The following is a 21622-nucleotide window of genomic DNA, read 5'->3' as shown; positions in this document are numbered from 1 at the left end:
CATCAAAACAACGAAATAACATAGATAACTTACAACTGAGCCACCATTATAATTATAATGAATCGCTTTAATTTAGTTTAGTCGCGATATTAATTTTTTTTACCAGCTTGAGTAAGTCATTGTTTTGTCTCTAGACGTTGGGAACAGGTAGAACGTGAAAGCGCAGCACAGATGTTTGACCCAAGCGCGACACCGTAGCTCAGCGTGTGGCCAGTGGTCAGGCTTCACAGGTTGCACTCGGATTATTTTACTGATTGAGGAGAAAAGTCACCTTTTGTTTCAGTGTTATGATGTAGAAAAGTTTTTGCCCTATTCAACATATTCTTTGGAAGGTTTTTATTTTGTGTTCAACAGACGCCGGCAGGTTGTTGTTGATTAGCCTGCTTGCTGCTTTGCTTGCTAGCACTTGACAGCGAGTACGTAGCACGCGGAAAATCCGCTGCACAGACGTCGGGTGTCAGTGGTTCACAGGGGTCACAGTGGTGTTAGAGACCTCCCGGGATCGACACGATGAATGTTCCTAAAACTGGTTACCGCGTCTTCTCGGCAAATTCCTCCGTAGCATGTACGGAACTGGCCAGGAAGATAACAGAGTAAGCATGAAGTTCCTCCACTGACCCTAAATCAGGAACACATTTAAAGCTGTAAATAATGTTGAGTGTTTTAGGTCGAGTTCTAAGATTTAGAAATGTTCAGGATCACATTTTATGCCTCACTGGTTGTTTATAGGTGTCAAACCTGTTGGGTTTTTATTCGTGAGACCCTGCAGTTTTAACATGACGTAAGAAATGTAACAGCTGCCGCAGTGTCTTATGATTATAAATTAGCACACACGTTTATATTTAGGCTTTTTTTCTCTGTTTGTCAGGAGACTGGGTGTTGAACTGGGGAAGTCCGTGGTCTTTCAGGAACCAAACAGAGGTAAGATACTGTAGATGTTGTGATTTTTCAGTTTTAAATATGTGATTTTTTTTTCTGGTTTCTTTGCGCCTTTGTGACAGTTAACTGAATACTTTTAGTTTATGGTCAAAACCAGAGCGTTTAGGTAATGAGATGAGATATTAGGAAATATGAAATGAAAATATGATTCATATTTTAAAGATCTTTGACATGTTACAGACCAGATTACAAAGAAAAAAAAACAGGTTAAACATTTGATGGTTATTTTTAAGTATTTATTGTTTATGTATAATTATTCAAATACGTTTTTGCTTTAGAGTTACTGCAGTGTTCGAGAACAGTTCAAGGCAGGCAAGTTATGATTGTTATTCAGACCTAACTGGTTATAGGTATGAGTCTAACTAGTAGTTTGTCTCTAGTGTAGAGAGTAGTTAAAATTGAAGCCAAAAAAAAAAGCCACTTGACGTCTTTTTCATCCTTTTTTTTCAGAGACACGAGTTGATGTTAAAGAATCTGTTCGTGGACAAACGATCTTCATCATCCAGACAATACCAAGGTATGGTTTGACATTTACTGTAATGTCCCACCTAAAACTGAGACATGATTCACATCGTCTCCTGCAGGACCTGCTGAAATGAACACCCTTTTCCATTCTCTGTCTCAATATGCTTCTTCCAGAGATGTCAACACAGCCATTATGGAGCTGCTTGTCATGGCCTATGCCCTGAAGACGTCCTGTGCAAAGAACATCATTGGTGTTATCCCTTACTTCCCCTACAGCAAGCAGTGCAAGATGAGAAAGAGAGGCTCCATTGTTTGCAAGCTTTTAGCATCAATGTTGGCCAAAGCAGGTAAACACATGACAAACTGCAAGCTGTTAAATGCACAATTAAAACTAGGATCGGACCAATAGCGGGTATCACTATACTCCGTATACTCAGTACTGGTACTTTTACTTGACCTGGAAACATTTCAGTCCAGCAAATTTGACACATTGTAGTAGTTTTTCACCTCTATCAGCTGCACCGCTACCAGTTAGACAGTGTATCGTTTTCCCACTGCAGTGAAATCACAACAATTCCAACAGTTTGGAGGGATCTTAACATCAGGAACAAAGACAGGGGCAGGGGTTTCTTTAAAATGTCTTGGTTTCAAACTGTTTTTCCTCAAAGGTTTAACGCACATCATAACAATGGACTTGCATCAGAAAGAGATCCAAGGATTCTTCGGCTTCCCAGTGGACAACCTCCGCGCCTCACCATTTTTGATTCAGTACATCCAAGAGGAGGTGACCAGAATTTTCTGTTTCATTTTCTTTCTATTATTTCAGATTTTACAGCTTCTTTGAAACACATTACTTCATTACGAAACAAATAAAAATAACGTTGGGCTTTTCTCCTACTCCCGTCAGATTCCTGATTACCGGAATGCCATAATTGTGGCCAAATCTCCAGCAGCGGCTAAGAGGTACACACACACAGATTTAAACTTTTTTATCGTGAAAACAAATATTCTGACTTTTTATTTCCCGGTTAAGGGCTCAGTCGTATGCAGAGCGCCTTCGCCTGGGTCTCGCTGTGATCCACGGGGAGGCTCAGTGTTCCGAGTCTGACATGGCCGATGGACGTCACTCGCCGCCATGTGTTCGCAACACCACTGGTCACACCGGACTGGAGCTGCCTTGTAAGAACTCACATCTGTCCACAGGCCTTACAGTGTTTCAGGCGTTCTTTCCAGGTTGTGTTGGTTCAGCGCTCCACAGTTGTAACTTAAATTATTCTTATTTGTTGTTTCTCATGCTGATAGATTCCTCCATGTTCATTACATTCAGGAGTAAACATCATTTTAATTTCAGTGCTTCTAAAGGTTGATGTGTCAATACTTCAGCGCATCCATACCATAACCCCTGCCTTGTTTTTAGTCCTGCGTGGAGCTCTGTCATACCATCAACCATTCGCCAGGCGATTGTTTTTAGTGTCGCTGCATGTTCTAAACCCCTCTGATACACCGGTGTTACTCATGCTGCATCTTCAGCAAACTGTAACTCATAACTGACTGTACATAATAATATTCCCTGCCTGTGTCTTCTTTAGCACACACTAAAAGTTATAGTTTTTTTTTGTTTGTATGAATTACTAACTTAACTTTCGCATAAAGTTTTTGACACATTTGCAGTCTAACTCTGGTAAGGCCTCGTTCAGTCTACGGTTGAAAATGTCAAACTGCTGTGTCATTGGCAAATGACTCTTCTAGTGTTTGCATTATTATTTAGTTAAACAAAAAAAATATATATATTTTTCTTGTGTTTTATTGTTTTCCTGGACTTAAAAAATCCTCTTTCACAATAAAAGTCACCAGCTGCTTTTAATGTAACTAAACATTTTTAATTTAAATGTTTACTACGGTGATTTTTTTTAATGTTTCTTTTCAATTTCTAGAGAGGATTTTTTAAGTCCTGGCCTCATGTGTTTGTCATGTGCAATACTTGTGCATTTGTGTTAACGTGGTGTTTATTTGTTGGTAATAGCAGGCAAACAACAAGCCCCGTTCCCCGGCATAGAGCTCCCAAGTACGGCCATGAACTTAACTTACATCTGACTATGAACTGATTTCTCCTCTTATGAATCCTCAGTTTGTGCATGCGTACATTGATGGGCTTTTTTGGTCACATCTTGTAAAACCAGTCTGGATTCTTGAGGGGCAGTTTGTGTTAACTGCACGAACACGTTTGCTCCAGTCAGTCAGTCCATGTGTGTGATGCTCATTTTACTGCACACACAAATAGCACTCACGCTCACTGTCAGTTTACAAGGATTCCTGGCAGATGGTTCTACAAGATGGGGGGAAAAAAGCCCCCATTTGGATTTGTTGTGTTCTGATTTTATTTTGAAAAATCCACAAATCAAACCAAAGTCATCTCAGAACTTTATTTTGTTTTATTTCTTATAGTTCTGGACTCATCTTGCCAATCAACACATGATGCATCCACATTAAACCTGCTACTGAAATCTGATTAACCATTGCTCAGAGCTGCATGCAGTGTTAGCAACAAAGCATGTCTTTAAAAGCTAACATCCCAGTATGGGAAGTGAAAAGATTTTCATGCATAGTTTTTTCACAGTAAAGTTAAAAAAAGTTATTTATCTGAGGGAGCAAAGTGGAAATAGTGGAAAGAAATTCTATTTCTGGACAAGTTGATTGACTTTATCAGGTAAAGGAGTTGAAATTTATTTTCTTTTTTTTAACAGAATTTCATCTAATCATTTAAATGTAATGTAGTTGAAATTTGCAACATAAAGTTGAAACCCTTGAATTTTGCACTGTTAAAAAAACAACTGAACAACAACAATTTTCCTGCATTTAAACGTAGCAACTTTCTGTAAATTACATTGGTTGTTTGACACTTGTTTTTATTCAGCTAGCGTCTTGAGAGCAGTCTCTGCTGGTTGTTTACATTTACGTTGAAGATTCTCTAAAAGGACTGCCAGTAACTGGACTTCCCTGTTCAAGGACATCCGTCCTCAGTTCATGTGTTTTAATAACATCGAAACAATACTTTTCCTCTGTTAGCTTGTTGCAAAGTCCCAACAAGCTGCGAAGGCAATGCATGAATCCTCAGGAGTGCGTGGGCTGTTAATGATGTGGCTTTTGCTGTTCTGGAGGTCTGAGTGTGACACTGCCAGGTTTCTGACGATGCTGAATCCACGGTATTTAGCACAGCGTTCAAGGCATGCTCCTCCTCCTTCTGCTTTCGACACTGTGTCCTTCACAATCGGCTCTGCTGGCTCATTGCTTACCAGAAGTTTGTTTCCTTGTCCCTTGTAAATGACCACTATACATGCACACTTGCAGATCCCAACAAAATCGTGGTGTTTTGTATCACCCTGTTAGCCGTATTGAGGCTCTTGCAGTAAAGTGGTCTTTGCTGTCTTAACCTTTAACCTTCAGTGATTTAAAGGTTAATTTACCGCAGCCTTATTCAGAAATGGTCATCACAACAGATTAAGTTGTTTTGATGATGAGAAAAATGGCATTTCTTCTTGTCATTTTTTCTCCCGGCTTCTGTGATTGGCATGTGTGCTGCAAAAAATGAATGTTGTGCATGTAAAAGTAGCCAGGAGCAGCAGCGATGGACCAGAGGACCAGAACATTGACAAATGTGTATGAAGAAGTTCTTATTAGTGCCCGTCAGCCATTGTTGTCCTATGTGGAATATTAGTGGCTTATATTCTGCAGATTTCTGTTTTGTGCCTGCAGTAGTTCAGGACGGAGGCTGAGTGTGTTTTCAGGAAGTTTAGTCGTTATTCTCTGATTGGGTATCCTGGGCAGAAAAGCCTGTATTTTTGATTGATTGATTGAGTTTGTTTTTTTCTGCATGGCATGTCCTGTGCTGAGTACAGCATCTCACTGTAATGTTATTGGGGTAGGTGGGGTAGAATGGGGGCAATCTTGCTGTATTTGATTTCCATTTTGAATCAGTATACTCTTGAATTCAAATCATTGAATTTCTAGAAATTCCTCACGTCCCTCCGTGACAGCCCACTGATTTGGGATTTAGATTAGACTGAATCACAAAACATTTTCTCAACCCATTTTACCCAATCTACTGAAATTCCTTTTAATTCAGTGAAGTTTAATTCGCACCAGTGTTTTTACATGCCCTTACCAGTAACCATCTGTGCTTTCCCTTTCAGTAATGATGGCCAAGGAGAAACCTCCCATTACTGTAGTCGGAGACGTGGGAGGGAGAATTGCCATCATCGTGGTAAGATGCTGCAAATGCATCAATCAACAGTAGCGATGGCTCGGTCCGATACTTGATATTCAATCCGATACCAAAGCCCAGATGCTCGGCTTAACTTTGTGTGACTTGCCGTAAACAGAGAAACTACCGTCCCAGCAACGGCAGCCTGCGACATCCTGGAGGAGAAAAGAACGTATCGGATTGATATCGGTATCGGACATGAAAAAGTTGTATCGAGCCATCCCTAATAACACGTGTCACACATGTAACAGATGATACAAATGACACCTGAACCATGTGTTACAATTGCTCTGAACTGATGAGTTAATTTTTTTTTTTTTTATTTATTATTACATCACTGTAGACATTATGGCCTCGTTGGGTGACCTTGTGTTTTATGAGAAAAAAAAAAAGTATTCCCTAAAGTGAGATTCATTCTTTTATTACAGGATGACATCATAGATGACGTCGGAGACTTTGTCGCCGCGGCTGAAATCCTTAAAGAGAGAGGAGCCTATAAGATCTACATCATGGCCACACATGGTTTACTGTCGGCTGACGCTCCGCGTCTCATAGAGGAGTCGACCATTGATGAGGTAAAAGTGCAAATAAAACTGTGGCTATGATTATATTTTTATAGTAAGTCTAACTTACCGGGACAGTGGGGGTTTGGTGGTTAAGGAAGCGGACTTGGGTCCGGAAGGTTTCAGGATCGAGTCCATTAATTGCCACTAAGGTGCTCTGGGCATGATGACAAGGATACTTTCTGTATATAAAAATCTGGATTTCAGATTTTCTTTAGGCAATCCTCAAAAACATTTCAAGACAAAATTAAAAAATGTGTCTCTTTAACATTTGGTTAAAGCCAGGCAGCAGCAGCTATAAGTTCATGCACCAACCAATTAAAGGATGCTGAAGTCATTAGGAGTCAAACTGCACCGACTTTCAAAGTGTGACCGCTTGAGTGGAACGTTTAATTAAAGCAGTCTGTTAAAAAAAACACTATTGGCTAATTGCTTTTTTAAAAATTCAAATTCAACTAAAATGTTTTGTTAATGCCTTAACAATAATCTTGGTGTGGTCTCGTCCTTCAGGTGGTCGTGACCAACACTGTCCCTCATGAAGTACAGAAGCTGCAGTGTCCTAAAATCAAGACGGTGGACGTCAGCATGATCCTGGCAGAGGCCATTCGCCGCATCCACAACGGAGAGTCCATGGCCTACCTGTTCCGCAACATCACCGTGGACGACTAAAGGGTCTCCAGCAGGTGGCGATGAGGTGGGTTGGGAGAGGAGCGATTTCCTTCGCCGTCTTAGTATAACATGGTCCGACCATGTTTCATGTGTGCTGTATGTTGTGAACAGGATCGGATGTGTCCTCCTGGCAGAAGAAGAAATGTAGAAGTCTTAATTTATCGTACCAAAGGTTGTGAATATTTCATTTTCTTGTTGGATTGCTAAATGCATCGTGCCCTTATAATGTCGACGCATGGAGTGCAGGCCTTCAATATAGCTGCTAAATCAACAACACTGAATTAATACCAGAATGAAAAACTTTATTTGGGGAGGAAATTGGGGATTAGAGTGAGAGTTAGGATTTAGTTTTAGACTTCAGGGTTAGGTGTGAGTTCAGCCTTAGGGATGTTTTAGGGTTAAAGGTTAGGTCAAGCTTAGATAGGGTTGGAGTCAGATTAGGATAGGGTTTAGGGCTAGATCAGGGTTTGATTAGTGATAAATGTTAGCCTCAAGAGTCAGGGGTCAAGACCAAGATTGGGGAATACAGATATATTCAAACAGATCTGAAACTTTTATGCATTTAATTTTTTTTTTAAAAGACTGAAGATGCTTTTTATTTAAATGTTTCACCATCACACACTGTGGTAACTTATAATTATTAATTCAGCTTTATCTGCAGAGATCGTAACTAGTGTGTGCAGTCATGGGATTTTGTTGGTACTAAATGAGCTGCTGGCTCTTAGAATCAGAGCTGCCTGGCACTGTGACTGCATTCTCACCACAGACAGGAAAAACAAAGACACTGGAAACAACGATGAATGATGATTCGTAGGTTTTATTAGCAGACATTTGAAGCGTTTGTGTATGTGAAGTCCAGGTTGGTTGGTCTTGTGGAGTTGTGGAGCCATACTATTGATTTTATTATTATTTTGATATTTTTTTAAATATTTAATTGGATCACAGCAAGAAATAAAAGTAATCCCTGTAAATATAACTTGATCCACTTGATTGAAAAATAACGAAATGTTATGTTTCACATTTTACCCCTGATTTTGGCTGAAGTGAATATCCACAGTGTTGCGGTTCTGTGGATGTTGACCATGTGTGTGTACGACGACACTGTGTCTAACCTAGGTGACTGTAACTGTTGGAAAAAACGAGGGAGTTGAAGTTTGCTCGATGTGCTCATATGTTCATCACAACAGGCCTCTTCTGTCACTATGACTGCAATATTTGAAGCACTTCAATATTCCAGACTATTTTATTTCTCATTCGTTCACATTGAGTTTTCCATGTAGGTGATTGGTAATAATTCATTTTTAATTTTATTTCTTTCCACATATTCTATTCCACAACTTGTTTGTTTTAGTGCCTGAAATGTTAAATCTGTTTAAATTTTAAAGATTTTAAAGGATTTTCTTCTGATGCAATAATTAAATGTGCTTTGATGAGTTCCTCACTGTTATAATTCAAATCTGCTTTGCCTAAAACAAATGCATCATGTTTGTGTTTTATGTAACGGTTGGTCACTCTGCCTCCATATGACATCTTCTGTAAACTTTCTGAAACATGCAGATGAAGAAAAGTAGAAGAACATTTTACTTCACTCAACTTTTGCACTAAATAGGAACTGAGAAACAGAGGTTCTGTATGTGAAATGGCAAACACCTAAAAGCATCCAACCTATATATATATAATATGTATATGGCACTGACATAAAGGATGGATGTGCTAATGGGTTGAGATGTGAGCTCACATTCATTGCATCATTGTGTCCTTCCTAATGTCTCCTCTGTGTGTCATGTTCCTCTGATGTGTGTAATTAAAACATGTTTTTGTCAATATCAGTAAGAATAAAACACTGGGCATTATGTGCAACTGATTTGACCACCCATATTGTTGTGGGTTTATCGAGGTACTTGTGTACCTACGTGTTTTGGGTTTTTTTGCCACAGTCTGCAAAAACTGCAGATCGCTCGCTGTGAATTGATGGTTGGTTGGAGTGTGAGTGTATGTGTGCGTATGGACGGTTTGATATTCAACCTCTTCTCCTTTTCTCCTACCCCTGGTCTGTAGTGTCAGTCAGAGACCCTGTACTTGTTCAAATCAGGTGTTGAAGCAACTCTGAGGAGCTTTGACCAAGTCTAGAAGTTATTCTGGTCTGTTAGTCGTTCTTGTATTGGTACGAGTTGTTTTTTCTTCGCTAAAGCTATTACTTATTTTAAAAAATATTCATTTTATTTGAAACATCTTGGCCAGTGTCATACATAATGTGGCACACATAATGGCCACCAGAGGCCAGTATAGCATAGTGTTGTTGAATCAAGCGCATTTAACAAATGCAACAAGTTCATATTCTGATATATAATATATATATATATATATATAATATTATATGTTAGTATATATAATATATAACTTAATTGTATCTTTGTATCTGTTAGAGATGTCTCTTTATTGTCACAGTTTTAGTTACAATTTTTATATAGCACAGTGGCAGCTTTTAAAGAGAATACTTAGAATCAGTAATTTCAGTATTTTTTAATTGTTGTTACAAAAAATGTTAGCAGACAAAAGTAACCTTTGCACAACATTCACGTTAGTCATATAAAAAATGTTTTTATTTGTAGATTTTGTGAATTTGTAGAAAAGGAAAAAAGACATTTTAATTTAAACATTGAGTAAAGTAAACAATTCATTGACAACAAACTGCAGTAAATGGTACGGTAATATGTCAGAATGACAGTTTACATGTGCAGATTACAGTATAAACAACTCCACCTTTTTATTCCTCACTTTTGTTCATTCATAAAAGACATAGAAAAACCACATTGAAACAAATAAAATTGCCTCAATAGTTGATGTGCTTTTTAAAGACAGTAGCAGCACAAAATACCCCCAAGATGAAATGAATACAAAGGTGAGAGTGAAAAATCAAAATGCAAATTTGCAACATGACTCTTTTTACACTGCAGTTAAATATGTCTGCACACTTTCAGATTACTTTCTTGTCGCCGGGGTAATTTCTCTGGTTATCAATACAATTGCTCCTGCGGTGGCGTGGTGAGAGGGGACATCATGTGTCTACTCTGTACACCTTAAACACTCGACTGGACGTTTGACCTGTCAGTTTCCCCACAACAGAGACTTCTCCCTCTTTGCTTGGGCCTTCATGTCCGAGCTCTTGAAGTCACATGACTACGATATGCTACAGCTGTTGGTCTTGTTCATCGGAGGTCGTTTGGGGCTCTCTTTTGGAATGGTTTCTCTCCTGCGGCACAGGGTTGGGCTGAGCCAGCTGGGCAGGTTGGCCTGCAGCAGCAGCTCCTTGAACGCCTCCAGCACGTTGACGTTCTCTTTGGCTGACGACTCCACAAAGCTGTGGTTCCAGTCCAGCTCCACCGTGGACAGCACATCCTTGGTGAACACTTGTTGCTCATTGTGGCGGTCAATTTTGTTTCCGATGACAACGATGGGCGTGTACTTGTCTTCTTTGACCTCCAGTATCTCTTCTCGAAGAGTCTTCACAGCTTCCAGAGACTGGAGGTCGTCCACGGCATAGACGAGGGCGAAGGCGTCGCTGTTCTGGATGGAGAGCTTACGCATGGCAGGGAAGGAGTAGCTGCCACTGGTGTCCATGATGTTGATGGTGACTTTGATGCCTCCCACCTCGTACTCCTTCCTGTGGAGCTCCTCCACTGTGCGCCGATGCTTGGGTTCAAAGGTATCTTTGAGGAAACGTTGGATGAGAGCTGTCTTTCCAACTCCGGCAGCTCCCAAAAACACCAGCCGCACCTCTGCCTTTTCCTTAACCACAAAGGACATGGTGGATTAGGAAAGCGATATGATGATAATCTCTGCAGATTATCTTTGTCCCTTCACCTATAGTTCTCTGCAGGTGGTTTGGATTGCAGCGGTGGAGTTGTGTGTCAGAGGATGATGCTTTAAAATGCATACTGACTGCTCTCTGTATTTATGTCCAGAGGCTGTACCTTCCCATCTGCTTTCAGCCAATCAGAAACAGGCATTGTCTCCCTCTCTCCATGAACTCAGAGCAGTCAGATAGAGAGAGAGAGAGAGAGAGAGATGAAAATGAGTGAGAAGAAGGAAAAAAAGGAACTGTGTGTAGCAGCAGTGGCAGATCCTTAAATAATGTTTTAGAATGGCTGATGATAATATATATATGTATATATTATTACCTCTCTCTATATATATTATATATTGGTATTTAAAGTTGAAGACCTCATTTCCAGAAATCTAGGGACACCCTTAAAACAGATTGATTGATTTGACTCAAAACTGCAAGTAAATTAAATGATGCACCGAGGCAGTAATCTGAATAAATGGAGCTGGTTGACTGGTTCAGGTCCGGCATCATAGGCTCTGCCTTTGCAAACAAGGACCTGTCATGACTCACTGAGAGCAAGAGAACATGTTCCCTTGACAAATAGACATAAAAAAACATGTTCTTCTGTCAGATTTCTTCAGAAGTCTTTCCATTTAAGTTAATACAACAAGTGTTAATGTTGTATTTAAATGGAGTTTTTATTCATTTGCCTGAAATATTAAATGTTAAATGTAATAAACAAAAAAGCTTGTATTTTTTGTACGATTTTAGGAAGAATGCAGTCGTATCTGTATTCTTTAACCAAAACCTCTCTGATTACTTTAGTTCAGCAGCCAATCCAACGTTCTCTGCACAATTTTACTGTTTAATGTAGCCGCTGAAAATATGCAAATACTGTTTAAAAGTCAAATGTCAGCAGGCTGCAAATGAAATTCAGACAAAGAAAACTGCGTGTTGCTGCGATGATCCACTCGCAGGCTTCCTCAGTTCAGGCTTCCTCCACTTGTTGCTATGTTACCACCAAGTCATTAACTTAAACCTGAAAATGATCTGTAAATGAGAGTGCTCTCGTAATAACCTTACTTCTGGAACATTGTTTGGAAATTGAATGGATTTGTATGAGCTCTTTTCTGACCTTTGTCTGACCACAGACTGTACACTTTGTTATAGAGGAAAAATTGGATTCTCAGAATCAAAACGTTATATCTCAGTGTGCCAGACTGAGAGCTGTCTCATTTTCTAACCTCGCAGTAAAGACGTTGGGACGTTGCCTCGGGACTTTTTGACCTCTGCCATGCAGACCTGCACTTTTTTTTCACCCTCTGTGGAGACAGGCTCCCAGGTCCCTGAATGATTCCACCCTGAGATTCTGTTTCCTGGCTTCATTAAATCCAGGTGACGGACAGATCAAGATGTGTCAGTGCTTCTCTCATTCTTAATGTTATAGTTTCCTTACAAATAAATGTCAGGTCTTATACTGTTAAAACTCTTTTAAAAAGAAATGTAAATGCTTAATGCTATTTATGCTTTTGAACCACTGTGGATCAAATAGAAACTGTGTCTTTTCCTACTAGGTTGGTGGACTTTATTTATTTATCGATTGAATTGATTAGGCTAAAATGACATTATGACACAGCAGTTGGAGATAAATCTAGAGATTTATGAGATGAGCTTTGGCCAAGATAAATTATTAAATAATTATTATGTTACACTTTGTGTCATTTAAGGCAATTAGAATGATGAAAAGGAGGGCCCCCTTATTACATAATTATTATGTTACACTTTGTATCATTTAAGGAAATTAGAATGATGAAAAGGAGGGCCCCCAAGTGGTGAGCCCTGAGGCACACCTGTGCTAACAGAACTTGACTTGACCACAGTTTTTGTCTGCATTCAATACAAGTACTATTGTGAGGTGTTTACAATCGATTACTGATTAATTATCTGCATGCTGTTTTTTTGTATTTATGTAATCCTTGAAAAATCAACACTAAAAAAAGAAAGAAAGAAGTCCTGGATTATTTAAACAAGCCTGGTGTTTATCCCTAAATGTATTTGCACAATTAACGGTGTTGACAACTTTTCGAGCTGCTCTGTTTGTTCCACTGTGAAGTAGAACTGACCTATTGTTTTCTTTGGCTCGGAGGTGTTAGTCTGCGGTGATTGGCTGTGGTCGTGGGAAGAACAGCCTGTACTCAGAGCACCCAGTCCTTTATTTGATCTCAGAGAAGGGACAGTCACTCAGAGCCCAGCTCTCCACGGCTTATGACTTTTGTGTAGAACTCCTATTGTACTATTTCTGAACACAGGGATTGAGTTCTCAGTACACAAACTGTTTGTCTCAGGGTTCAGTATTTTAAGAAGGCATGATGATCCAGTTCCTCGAGGTGTCACCTGATGACATTTACACGACTGTGTTTGATAAGCCAGTGAAGGAGTTGGTGCACATTAATATTGGCATGCAATATCGAGGCAGAAAAATCACGTGTGTACTTGTGATGCGTTCCAAACTTATAGTAGTCACCTTTCTTGGAGGTTGTGTTTACTCAGGTGTGTTTTTAACCTGAGTGGCAACCCAGGCTGCCTGTCACTCATGTCTAATTTCATTATTTGTCAGAGGAGGGAGATGTGCAAATTTAACCACACACTGTTAACTCTGAACCACAACTGTGTACTTAGGTAAATAAACGAACGATCAAGAGTCTATACTTGGATCCTTTAAAGTTTACACAGCAGTAGAGGAAAACAAAGAGTTTGGCATCGTTACAGAGGGCGTGGACGTCCCAAAACAAAAACCTATTTGGTTTTAATATTGGAATGGCACTGATAAAAGAATAGACCCTGGACATGAAGGTGATGAATCTGATGAAGGATGTATGGGTTACAACACTGCAGAGACGACTCGTCTACTTTTCTTTCCAGACCTACTCTTGGTGTGAATTCTGGGAATCTTGAGGGGGAGGGTGGGGTAACATGTTTAAGTTCTGACATTGCTGGGGGGAGGGCGGGGTAACATGTTTAAGTTCTGACATTGATAAACTCTTAGTGTCTGATGCTGCACGTTCACCACTCAGTCACTCTGTTCCCCCTGGACACGCCTTGAGATGTGAATAATGTCATGGGCCATAGGGAGAAAGTAGACGTTGCCGTTGGGTTGGAGCCACCTGCTGCAAAGGTCACCGAGTCATGGACTTGACCTCGACACACATATATATGACGATGGATCAGGCTCAGGTGTCTGCGGAGGCTCTGTCTTCACAGCTGAATAGAAAAACCTCAAATTGGCCGCCTTTGAGCAATAGGTACAGAACCTGAAGAGTGGTTGTGCTCACCTTGCCTATTTTTACTGAGATCAAAATATACATAAGAAGTGATGCTGGAAATATTTTTTAAAAATATAAAAATGAATATATAAATGAACCCAAGTAGCTCAAAGTGAAGAAACAAATACCTTAAACTGTGAATTGAACTGTGAGTTAAAGCAACACAGAATTATTAAAACAAAAACGAGAAGAAAAAGTACTTGAAATACAGCACAGATATATATTTTAATTTTTAATTTTAATTTTCCTTTTTTCAACAGGAGGAGTGTTTTGTGTAGGAACTACATACAATTTTGCATAGATTTAAAGCAGTATCTGTGAATGTGTTGACATGGGGGACAAGGGGGGCTTGATAATGTAATATATACAAAAAGGCTGGGGGGGTAGAAAATGTTTGGGGACCAGAGTTTGTTCCTTGTGGGCAAAAAAAAAAATAATACAACAACATCTAAGGCAAATGAGAAAAAACAAATCCCACACAGTCCACACATGTGGATGAGGATCTTCCTGTACGGTTGAACGACCCACTAATGTCTACTAACCTACATACGTATATACTGTACGTACAGCAGCCACAGGTCAAAACACTGACACTGACCTTCGGCTCTGGAACATCCTGCCCTGGATAATTAGAAGTGTGGAGGTGGGTAAAGGTGCAGGTGGTGTGTAAAGACCGATCTCATTACACTCCGGCTGGACTAGAATGTTCTCTGTGTTTGAAGAAGCATTAGCTGTTACGACTGTGGCCGCGGCTGTTAAAGCTGTCCCCGTGCAGCGCCCCGTCCGCTTTTTGGACGAAAGGCAGATCATTAAACAGCAAGTGCAAATGTTCTGTGGCTTAATTATTGTTTTATTTTTATACAGAAGAGTCCTGAATCTGCCACTTTAGAGAGGCACCGTGAGGAGAGAGAGAGAGACGGTCGTGTTTGAAGACGCTCAGTCAGTCGAAACATCTCAGACTTTTAAGGCATTTGTTGTGCAATCTGTATCAGTCAGTCAAAACATCTCTTTTAAGGCATTTGTTGTGCAATCTGTGCTACTGAAGGGGTGAAGGAGGCCTCTGGGGGTCAGAGCAGTGGTCATTAACACTGTATTGATGCAGCACTCCATACTGTAGTAATAGATTCCCATGATAATTCTACTCACTGCTCATAAACATTTTAATTTGCATGGCTCTAATCTTGACTTCAAATAAACATGGTCATGAACAATTATTAATAATTAGGACTTGGAAATGGCCAGTGTGCTTATGATTTGCATGTTAGAATTTAGGTAAATAGACTATGTATAATTAGTATAATTAGAATATGCTGGAAGAGCATCTCCTGTTGGTTGTGTACGGTGTTATTGCTGTGGCTATATCGTGGCTAACTTTAATTATGCGACTAACTACATCCTCGTCAACGTGTAGCTAATACTTTTTACTTTCTTTTTTTCCACTGTAATGAAAGTCGCTATCATTTTAGCTTTACTCCTACGGAAATCTCACGAAATAATTAGTCCCACAGTGAAACAAACTGAAATCAAGTTTGTCGGAGCGCGGCGTTCTTGGTGTTCGTACAAGCCTTTCGTGGGTTACGTCAGGGAACAACCCGCGGCAACAGCTCTTTTAATTTGAGCAGTGGTTTGTTGGTTTGTACTGAATATCACTGAGGTGCTTCATGAATTTAATGTCAGGGGAAGTCTCTGTGCAGCCTGATGACAACGTCTGCAAGTGGAACAGTGTAATTATTACACGGCTGACATAGATTCTCAAAGCAGATATATAACTGATCACATGACTTTGTTTTCAGTGACGATTTTTTAATTGCTCCTTTCATTACTTGGCTCAAAGCATGTGGACGATATTGTGGCTCCTTCGTAAGAGTTTTTTAATATATGAAATGTTCTACTTTATGTAAAGATGGTTTTGTAAGTTGATGGTGAGAGCCAACTGTTTATGATTATATTAATATTTTGTTTTTGTACTTTGAAAACTTATCGGCTTTAGAATAATGATTTAAAAGTTTTTACAGCGTTTTTTGGTAAAAGGAAAAAAAATATGCTAAAATCCAATTTATCCAGGCTATTTTTTTTTTTTTTGATTCACCTTAAAAATCCTGTCTGGTTTCACAGGGTATTCATCGACCCGCTCGTCAGCTGCACCCGGCAAACGCTTACACAACAACCTGCCTCTGGGAAATACTGATATGCTAAATGCAAAATGAAAGGTTTTCTGCATTTATTATTCACTGAACAGAGTCTGTTTTGCATTTTGCCACCTCTCTTGCCAAGAACAAGAACAGCTTCCTGTCATGAAGTCAGGGCCCCAGGTTCTCATCGGTTCCTTTTATGAACTTGTTCAAGGTGAACTCGTTCTTCTAGCAGTGCAGAGAAACCACAGGCTATCGCCAGCCCTGGTGGAATTTGCATGACTGTGAATTAAAGGAGTTTTATTGGATTTTTTTTCTATCAAAAATTACACTCAGCACCTTTATATAAGCCAGGGCTTCAGGCTGAATCTTCCTCCACAATTTGGATCATGATGTGACCGATACTGTGGCGCTGACCGACTTATCACCAAGAAGGTCAAGGATGTTGCTCCACCATCACAGGATGCTGCAACGTCTTGGATATTTACATAATATATACTGTAAGCATAAATCTTGTCCACTATGTGGCGATAGTGCACAATAATATTTTGGAATTTTTTAACCCCCCAAATCAGTCGGGTCAACTTTTAATGTTTCAATGTGGTTTAGGACCCCGGCTTCAGAATATGACCTCAAATAACTTGCCTGTTTGTATCAAACTAATACAGTGGTTCTCAAACTATGGTATGTGTGCCATTAGTGTACTCTCTGGGGGTAGACAGGAGACTATTTTTCAATTTTTGTTGTTGTTGTTGTAAACTAGTAGATCAACATATATATAAAGAAGTGCTGAAGATAAATGCAAATTGCATTTTCTTTTCAAACTGGAACTCTCAAAGACAGAAATGGGAATTGGTGAAAATATCACTGGTCCATGCAGTACTGCAGAGGGCAGAGTGGCCAAACGTGAACCTGCTGTACTGAATGGTCAAATGATCTTCTGGTCCAGCGTTTGATAAAGTCAAATAACGTACGATCAAAGAAAGCTGTGTAAATAGAGGATTAAACGTGACTTTGTTTACGAAGTGAAGCTGCAGTCGATGTCACACGTCTCCACTGTTTGTACACAGAGGTGACGGGGTCGAAACAGTCGCCGCACCATTCGCTGAGTTCAACTCTGCTGAACTCTCACCTGATTTTCCAGTTGAGGCGATGTATATAGAGTGCCAGCTGTACAGACTACACACACACACACACACACACACACACACTCATAGACAATTCTGAGTGAGGAAACTCATGAAGCCATGCTGATTAGTTTTTATGTTTGGGTTCCAAGGCACATGACCTGAGGCGTTGTTTGACTGTGTAATGTAGTGAGATAATGGCTGGTAATGTGACCGCCCGCAGTCCGACCAATGAGGCAACTTATAACCCAACATGTGTCATGTATTTCTGATGAAATCAGTTTTTCTCCCCATGCAGAATCTCTCTGTGGAATGTCTCTGTCCTTCAACCACTTTCTGTCAAATGTCACGTCAGCTGACTGACAGCCCCAACCCTTTTGATAGTAAACAGATTATAATCTCATTTCTGTCGGAGTCTATAATCTTTTTATTGATATTAATTTGCAGCAGGGATTAATTAATTACTTCTGCAGATTTATTCTGAGACCTCTTTCATGTTTCCTCTTATCACGGTTCATGACCACATTTCCAAATGGGTTCAAGATCATTTTGGCTAATGTGTTTGTAACATTTAAGATAAAGGTTGGCTTTTTTTTTTTGACAACTTTGAGCAATTTCTTCTCATGTTTTTGCCTAAACCATTTGACTGAAAAGTCCAGATCACCTGTGTGTTTAACCTTTGACCTCATTGTGGAAGGATACAAAATCAACAAAAAATTCTGATCTGCCTCATTAGCGACAAACCTTTTAATTATATCAAAATGAAACCGTGTATATGATGAAAAAAAACTATTTTGGTAATTTGATGGGTTTTCTTCATGAGTAACTGTCGGATTATTCAACTATGCTTGACTATAATGGTCTGTCTTGGATCAAACGTCCGTTCACTCAGTCATAATTACAGAGCAGCAGACCTGCGTTATTGATACGGCGGCCGTTCCATGAAGGCACCGTTACGTGGATGCATGCATTTCTAAAAATAGACGTGAAATGAACAGATTGTCCTTTATATCATCGTTCATGTCCAGGAATGTGAAGCTGTCAGAAGTGAGAGTGGCAGTCGTGGTGTCACAGCTCGCTCCCTTCAGGGGGGAGGAGAGGCTGAATCAGTGAACGGGTGGAGTCTGAACTGTGTCAGTTATATAAAAATAATTGGAAGCTTATATAACTGTTCTGTTTGATGTTTGTTCAATACAAATTCCCAGCTTTTCCCTCTCAAATAAAATCATTTACCCATTACAGCAAATGATTTAATTCACCCCCCCCCCCCCCCCCCCCAGGCACTCACTCCCCCTCACTCGTATTCATGTCTACTCTGTCACAGTGTCTCACTGATAATGTGTACGTTTTTAGTAGCAGCTGAAGTGAAAATGAAATGATGTTTGGCTGTAAGGAAAAAAGAAAATAAACATGAATGAGAAAAGAATTAATATGATAAAACATAAAGTGGGAACATACTTTTAACTGATGATTATCTCACTGTTACTATATGTAGTTATTATGTTTAGGACAGTATATTTTTTACATGAATATATGTAAGTATCAGTGGTAGCATTAGCCGTAGCAATAGCAGTGTGAGGTCTGTCTGTCTCCCTTTTCCTCCAGTGTGTGAGGGTTAATCAGTGTCATCACAGTCACCTGTGTTCTCCCTCCGTCACCTTGTCTTCGTGGGTCATTGTTCAGTATGAGTGCTTCTCTGTGTTCCTGCGTTCCCATGTTTCTACATTCCTGGTTCTGAGGTTTCTAGTGAGTTTTTGTTGTTTGGACTTTTGGAAATTAACACTTTGCAACTTGAAGTCAGTCCCAAGTGCTGCGTTTGGGTCCTGCCCACTTCCTCACGATGACTGCACGTAACAAGCAGCATTAGTTGTAGCACTTATGTACAATTATTGAGTGCAGAGGTAGTTCTAGTAGTATTTGGTGCTAGAGATGAATATAACCAGTGGGGATTAGCGCCACCTAGCTGACCTGTGTTTATCCGTATGTCTCTGTGGTCTGTGTGAACAAAGCCCGACCTCAACTGTTGTCCTCATCTTGTCAACAATTTAAAGATTGCTCTTCTTTTCAGTCCATTTGAATGATGGCTTGTCTAGCCCAATGTTTTTGTAGAGAAAGAAAATCTTTTTCGGAGCAGCACTCTGCTTTTTTTTTTTTTGCTTTTTTTTTCTTCCTAATCACGGGCCCTTTCAAAGCAAATAACATAATTGCCCATCTCTCAAAAGAACAGACTGTTTCACAAGAACTCACCCAGACCTTGGTTTGCAGAGAACAACACACGCTGGAAGATGAAAGTGTATTGAAGACCAGTGACCGCAGATTTCCGTGGCAACCGTGATTTTGATCAAAAATAGTGAAAAACAAATCAGTGGTTCAGGAGGCAGCAACGTCTACATATAAACATATACACATACACATATATGTACATATATAAATATATGTATATATATGTACATATATAAAAATACACACACGCATATCAGTTTGCACAATTCAATTTACTTCCACATGCATATATGCACATAAATACGATATGTATAAAATTTCAATTTCTAATCACCTTCCTATCACTCTTTCTATTTGTATTTTTTGTAACCAACATTTTACTGCATCTTTGTTTCATTTGCTTTTTATTTTGCTTTTGTCTTATTCCTCAGCTTTTCTAAATGAAGTCCAGAAAACACAGTACCACAGCTGCAGCAGAGACCCACTGCAGACCGTCCGTGCTGCTCCGTGATCCTGCAGAAGTCAGTTGTTCGGTGGAGAGATACTTCCTCTCAGAGGGGATCCACAGTGAGCAGTTATACGGCGGACCCTCGTTTCCTTTCTGCATATTTAAGGTACTCAGGACATTGAAGCCGCCGTGGCTGTTCACCACTTGCGTGGTATTGGCCTGCTCTGTTACATTCAGGTCTCCATGAAACCAGTGGACGGTGCCGTTGGGATAAACTCCAGTGAACCAGCACATAAGCTGAGACTTGGTCACTGCCGAGCCACGTGTTTCAAGGCAGTCTGTGAAACAGATGTTTTAAAAAACTGAACAACAACAACAGACAAATGTACGGTTTCTGACTGTTTTATTCTCCTGTGATGATGTCACTCACTCCTACCTTGTACTGTAACCACAGTGGTGGCATATTTGACTCCAACAGTGGACAGCAGTTTGCAGAGATATTCCCCCTGGTCGGACAGATCCAGGTTGGTGAGCTGTAGAGTGAGGCTGTGATGGGAACCATTGCCTGTGCTTTCACACACTGCACCAGTCGTGTTATCTTTATACCGACACCAGGTTGTTCCTTTTCCCAGCCAGGAAAACAGTTTTATGTTCAGCTGTCCATTAGATGAGCTGGCATCACACGTGAGGCTCACGTTCTGACCGCAGGACGCCTTAACCTCGGGCACAGCCTGGAGGTTTTGACTGACTACATGATAACAGAGTCACACAGTAGGGTTAAAGAAACAGGATCTGTTTCTTTTTTCTTGAGACATAATATATATGTATGTATGTATGTATGTATGTATGTATGTATGTATGTATGTATGTATATATATATATATTATCTATTATCATTGAGTATTCTTAAACAACAAGAAAGAATATATATATATATATATACATATACATATACATATACACATATATTCGGTAAATACAGTACATGTTAATAGCAGCTTGGTCTTGGTCGGTGTGTTCTGCCCTCTTGTGGCTTTCAAGGGTTACACAACTAAAATAGTTATTTCTTAAAACCTACTCTTGACGTCTGAAAATTCACTGTTGGAACGTATCGTCGGGGCCCCGTGAATTTTTATTGGCTTCCTAAGACAGCCGACCGGGAGACTGGCAACATAATTCATTTGTCAGTATCATAAGTTAATCATGGACCCCTGAAATCCTCCCCCCTTTATTCTCGGTGCCCCAGAGCCCAGGCTAGTATAGACTATAGGCTAAATGTCCCAAAAATATATGTCGTGATTATCCCATGATAACCTCCAATACTGTATAAGTTAAATCATACAGTGTAAAGTTTGCAGTACATCAGTCTACAGACATGAAGTCTCTCACCAACTACGCTGAAGGCTGCAGCGAAAAACACGACCGATGTCCACGTGTGTGAAACGTCCACACCGGCAGAGGGAGCCATCGGTGTAACCTACATCAAAATCAGTCTTTAAACAATAAGCCTGACTTAAATAACAACCTGATGTATTTTATTCATTCATAAGGTGGTCTCATAAAGAAGTCAATACTCACCCCAAACTCAGCCCACTGAGGTGAGAGTCCTCTGCTGATGGGGGAGTCATCCTCAGCAGCTCTCA

General features: G+C 39.9%; 2 protein-coding genes across 4 annotated transcripts; one reads left to right on the top strand and one right to left on the bottom strand.

Annotated features, from left to right (window-relative positions):
* The first annotated feature begins 145 nt into the window (after positions 1-145).
* Positions 146-20063, top strand: prpsap1 (phosphoribosyl pyrophosphate synthetase-associated protein 1). Of its 3 annotated transcripts, XM_025064646.1 has the most exons (12): positions 146-593; positions 869-921; positions 1390-1456; positions 1579-1751; positions 2073-2188; positions 2312-2367; positions 2438-2583; positions 3428-3469; positions 5595-5665; positions 6094-6240; positions 6739-6922; positions 19963-20063. In XM_025064646.1, exons 1-11 carry the CDS (start codon positions 511-513, stop codon positions 6895-6897), a joined length of 1113 nt encoding a protein of 370 aa, XP_024920414.1. In that variant the 5' UTR covers positions 146-510; the 3' UTR covers positions 6898-6922; positions 19963-20063. The 3 variants fall into 3 exon arrangements, with proteins under 3 accessions (XP_024920414.1, XP_008328284.1, XP_008328286.1); XM_008330062.3 differs by lacking the exon at positions 19963-20063 and having other exon boundaries at positions 148-593; positions 6739-8773; XM_008330064.3 differs by lacking the exons at positions 3428-3469; positions 19963-20063 and having other exon boundaries at positions 154-593; positions 6739-8773.
* On the bottom strand, positions 9406-11043 carry LOC103393195 (ras-related protein Rap-2a-like). The gene has a single exon (XM_008330065.3). It carries the CDS (start codon positions 10702-10704, stop codon positions 10078-10080), a length of 627 nt encoding a protein of 208 aa, XP_008328287.1. The 5' UTR covers positions 10705-11043; the 3' UTR covers positions 9406-10077.
* Positions 20064-21622: the final 1559 nt, after the last annotated feature.

This window comes from Cynoglossus semilaevis, chromosome 17 (assembly GCF_000523025.1).
Source record: "Cynoglossus semilaevis isolate Cse_v1.0 chromosome 17, Cse_v1.0, whole genome shotgun sequence".
Taxonomy (NCBI): domain Eukaryota; kingdom Metazoa; phylum Chordata; class Actinopteri; order Pleuronectiformes; family Cynoglossidae; genus Cynoglossus; species Cynoglossus semilaevis.
This window is presented reverse-complemented; position numbering and strand designations above follow the sequence as displayed.

Coding starts and splice junctions, on each gene's coding strand:
- LOC103393195 (XM_008330065.3), bottom strand. CDS start 10,704: ATGTCCTTTGTGGTTAAGGAAAAGGCAGAGGTGCGGCTGGTGTTTTTG.
- prpsap1 (XM_025064646.1), top strand. CDS start 511: ATGAATGTTCCTAAAACTGGTTACCGCGTCTTCTCGGCAAATTCCTCC. Junction 594..868: donor CTGGCCAGGAAGATAACAGA/GTAAGCATGAAG, acceptor TCTGTTTGTCAG/GAGACTGGGTGTTGAACTGG. Junction 2,584..3,427: donor CACCGGACTGGAGCTGCCTT/GTAAGAACTCAC, acceptor TGTTGGTAATAG/CAGGCAAACAACAAGCCCCG.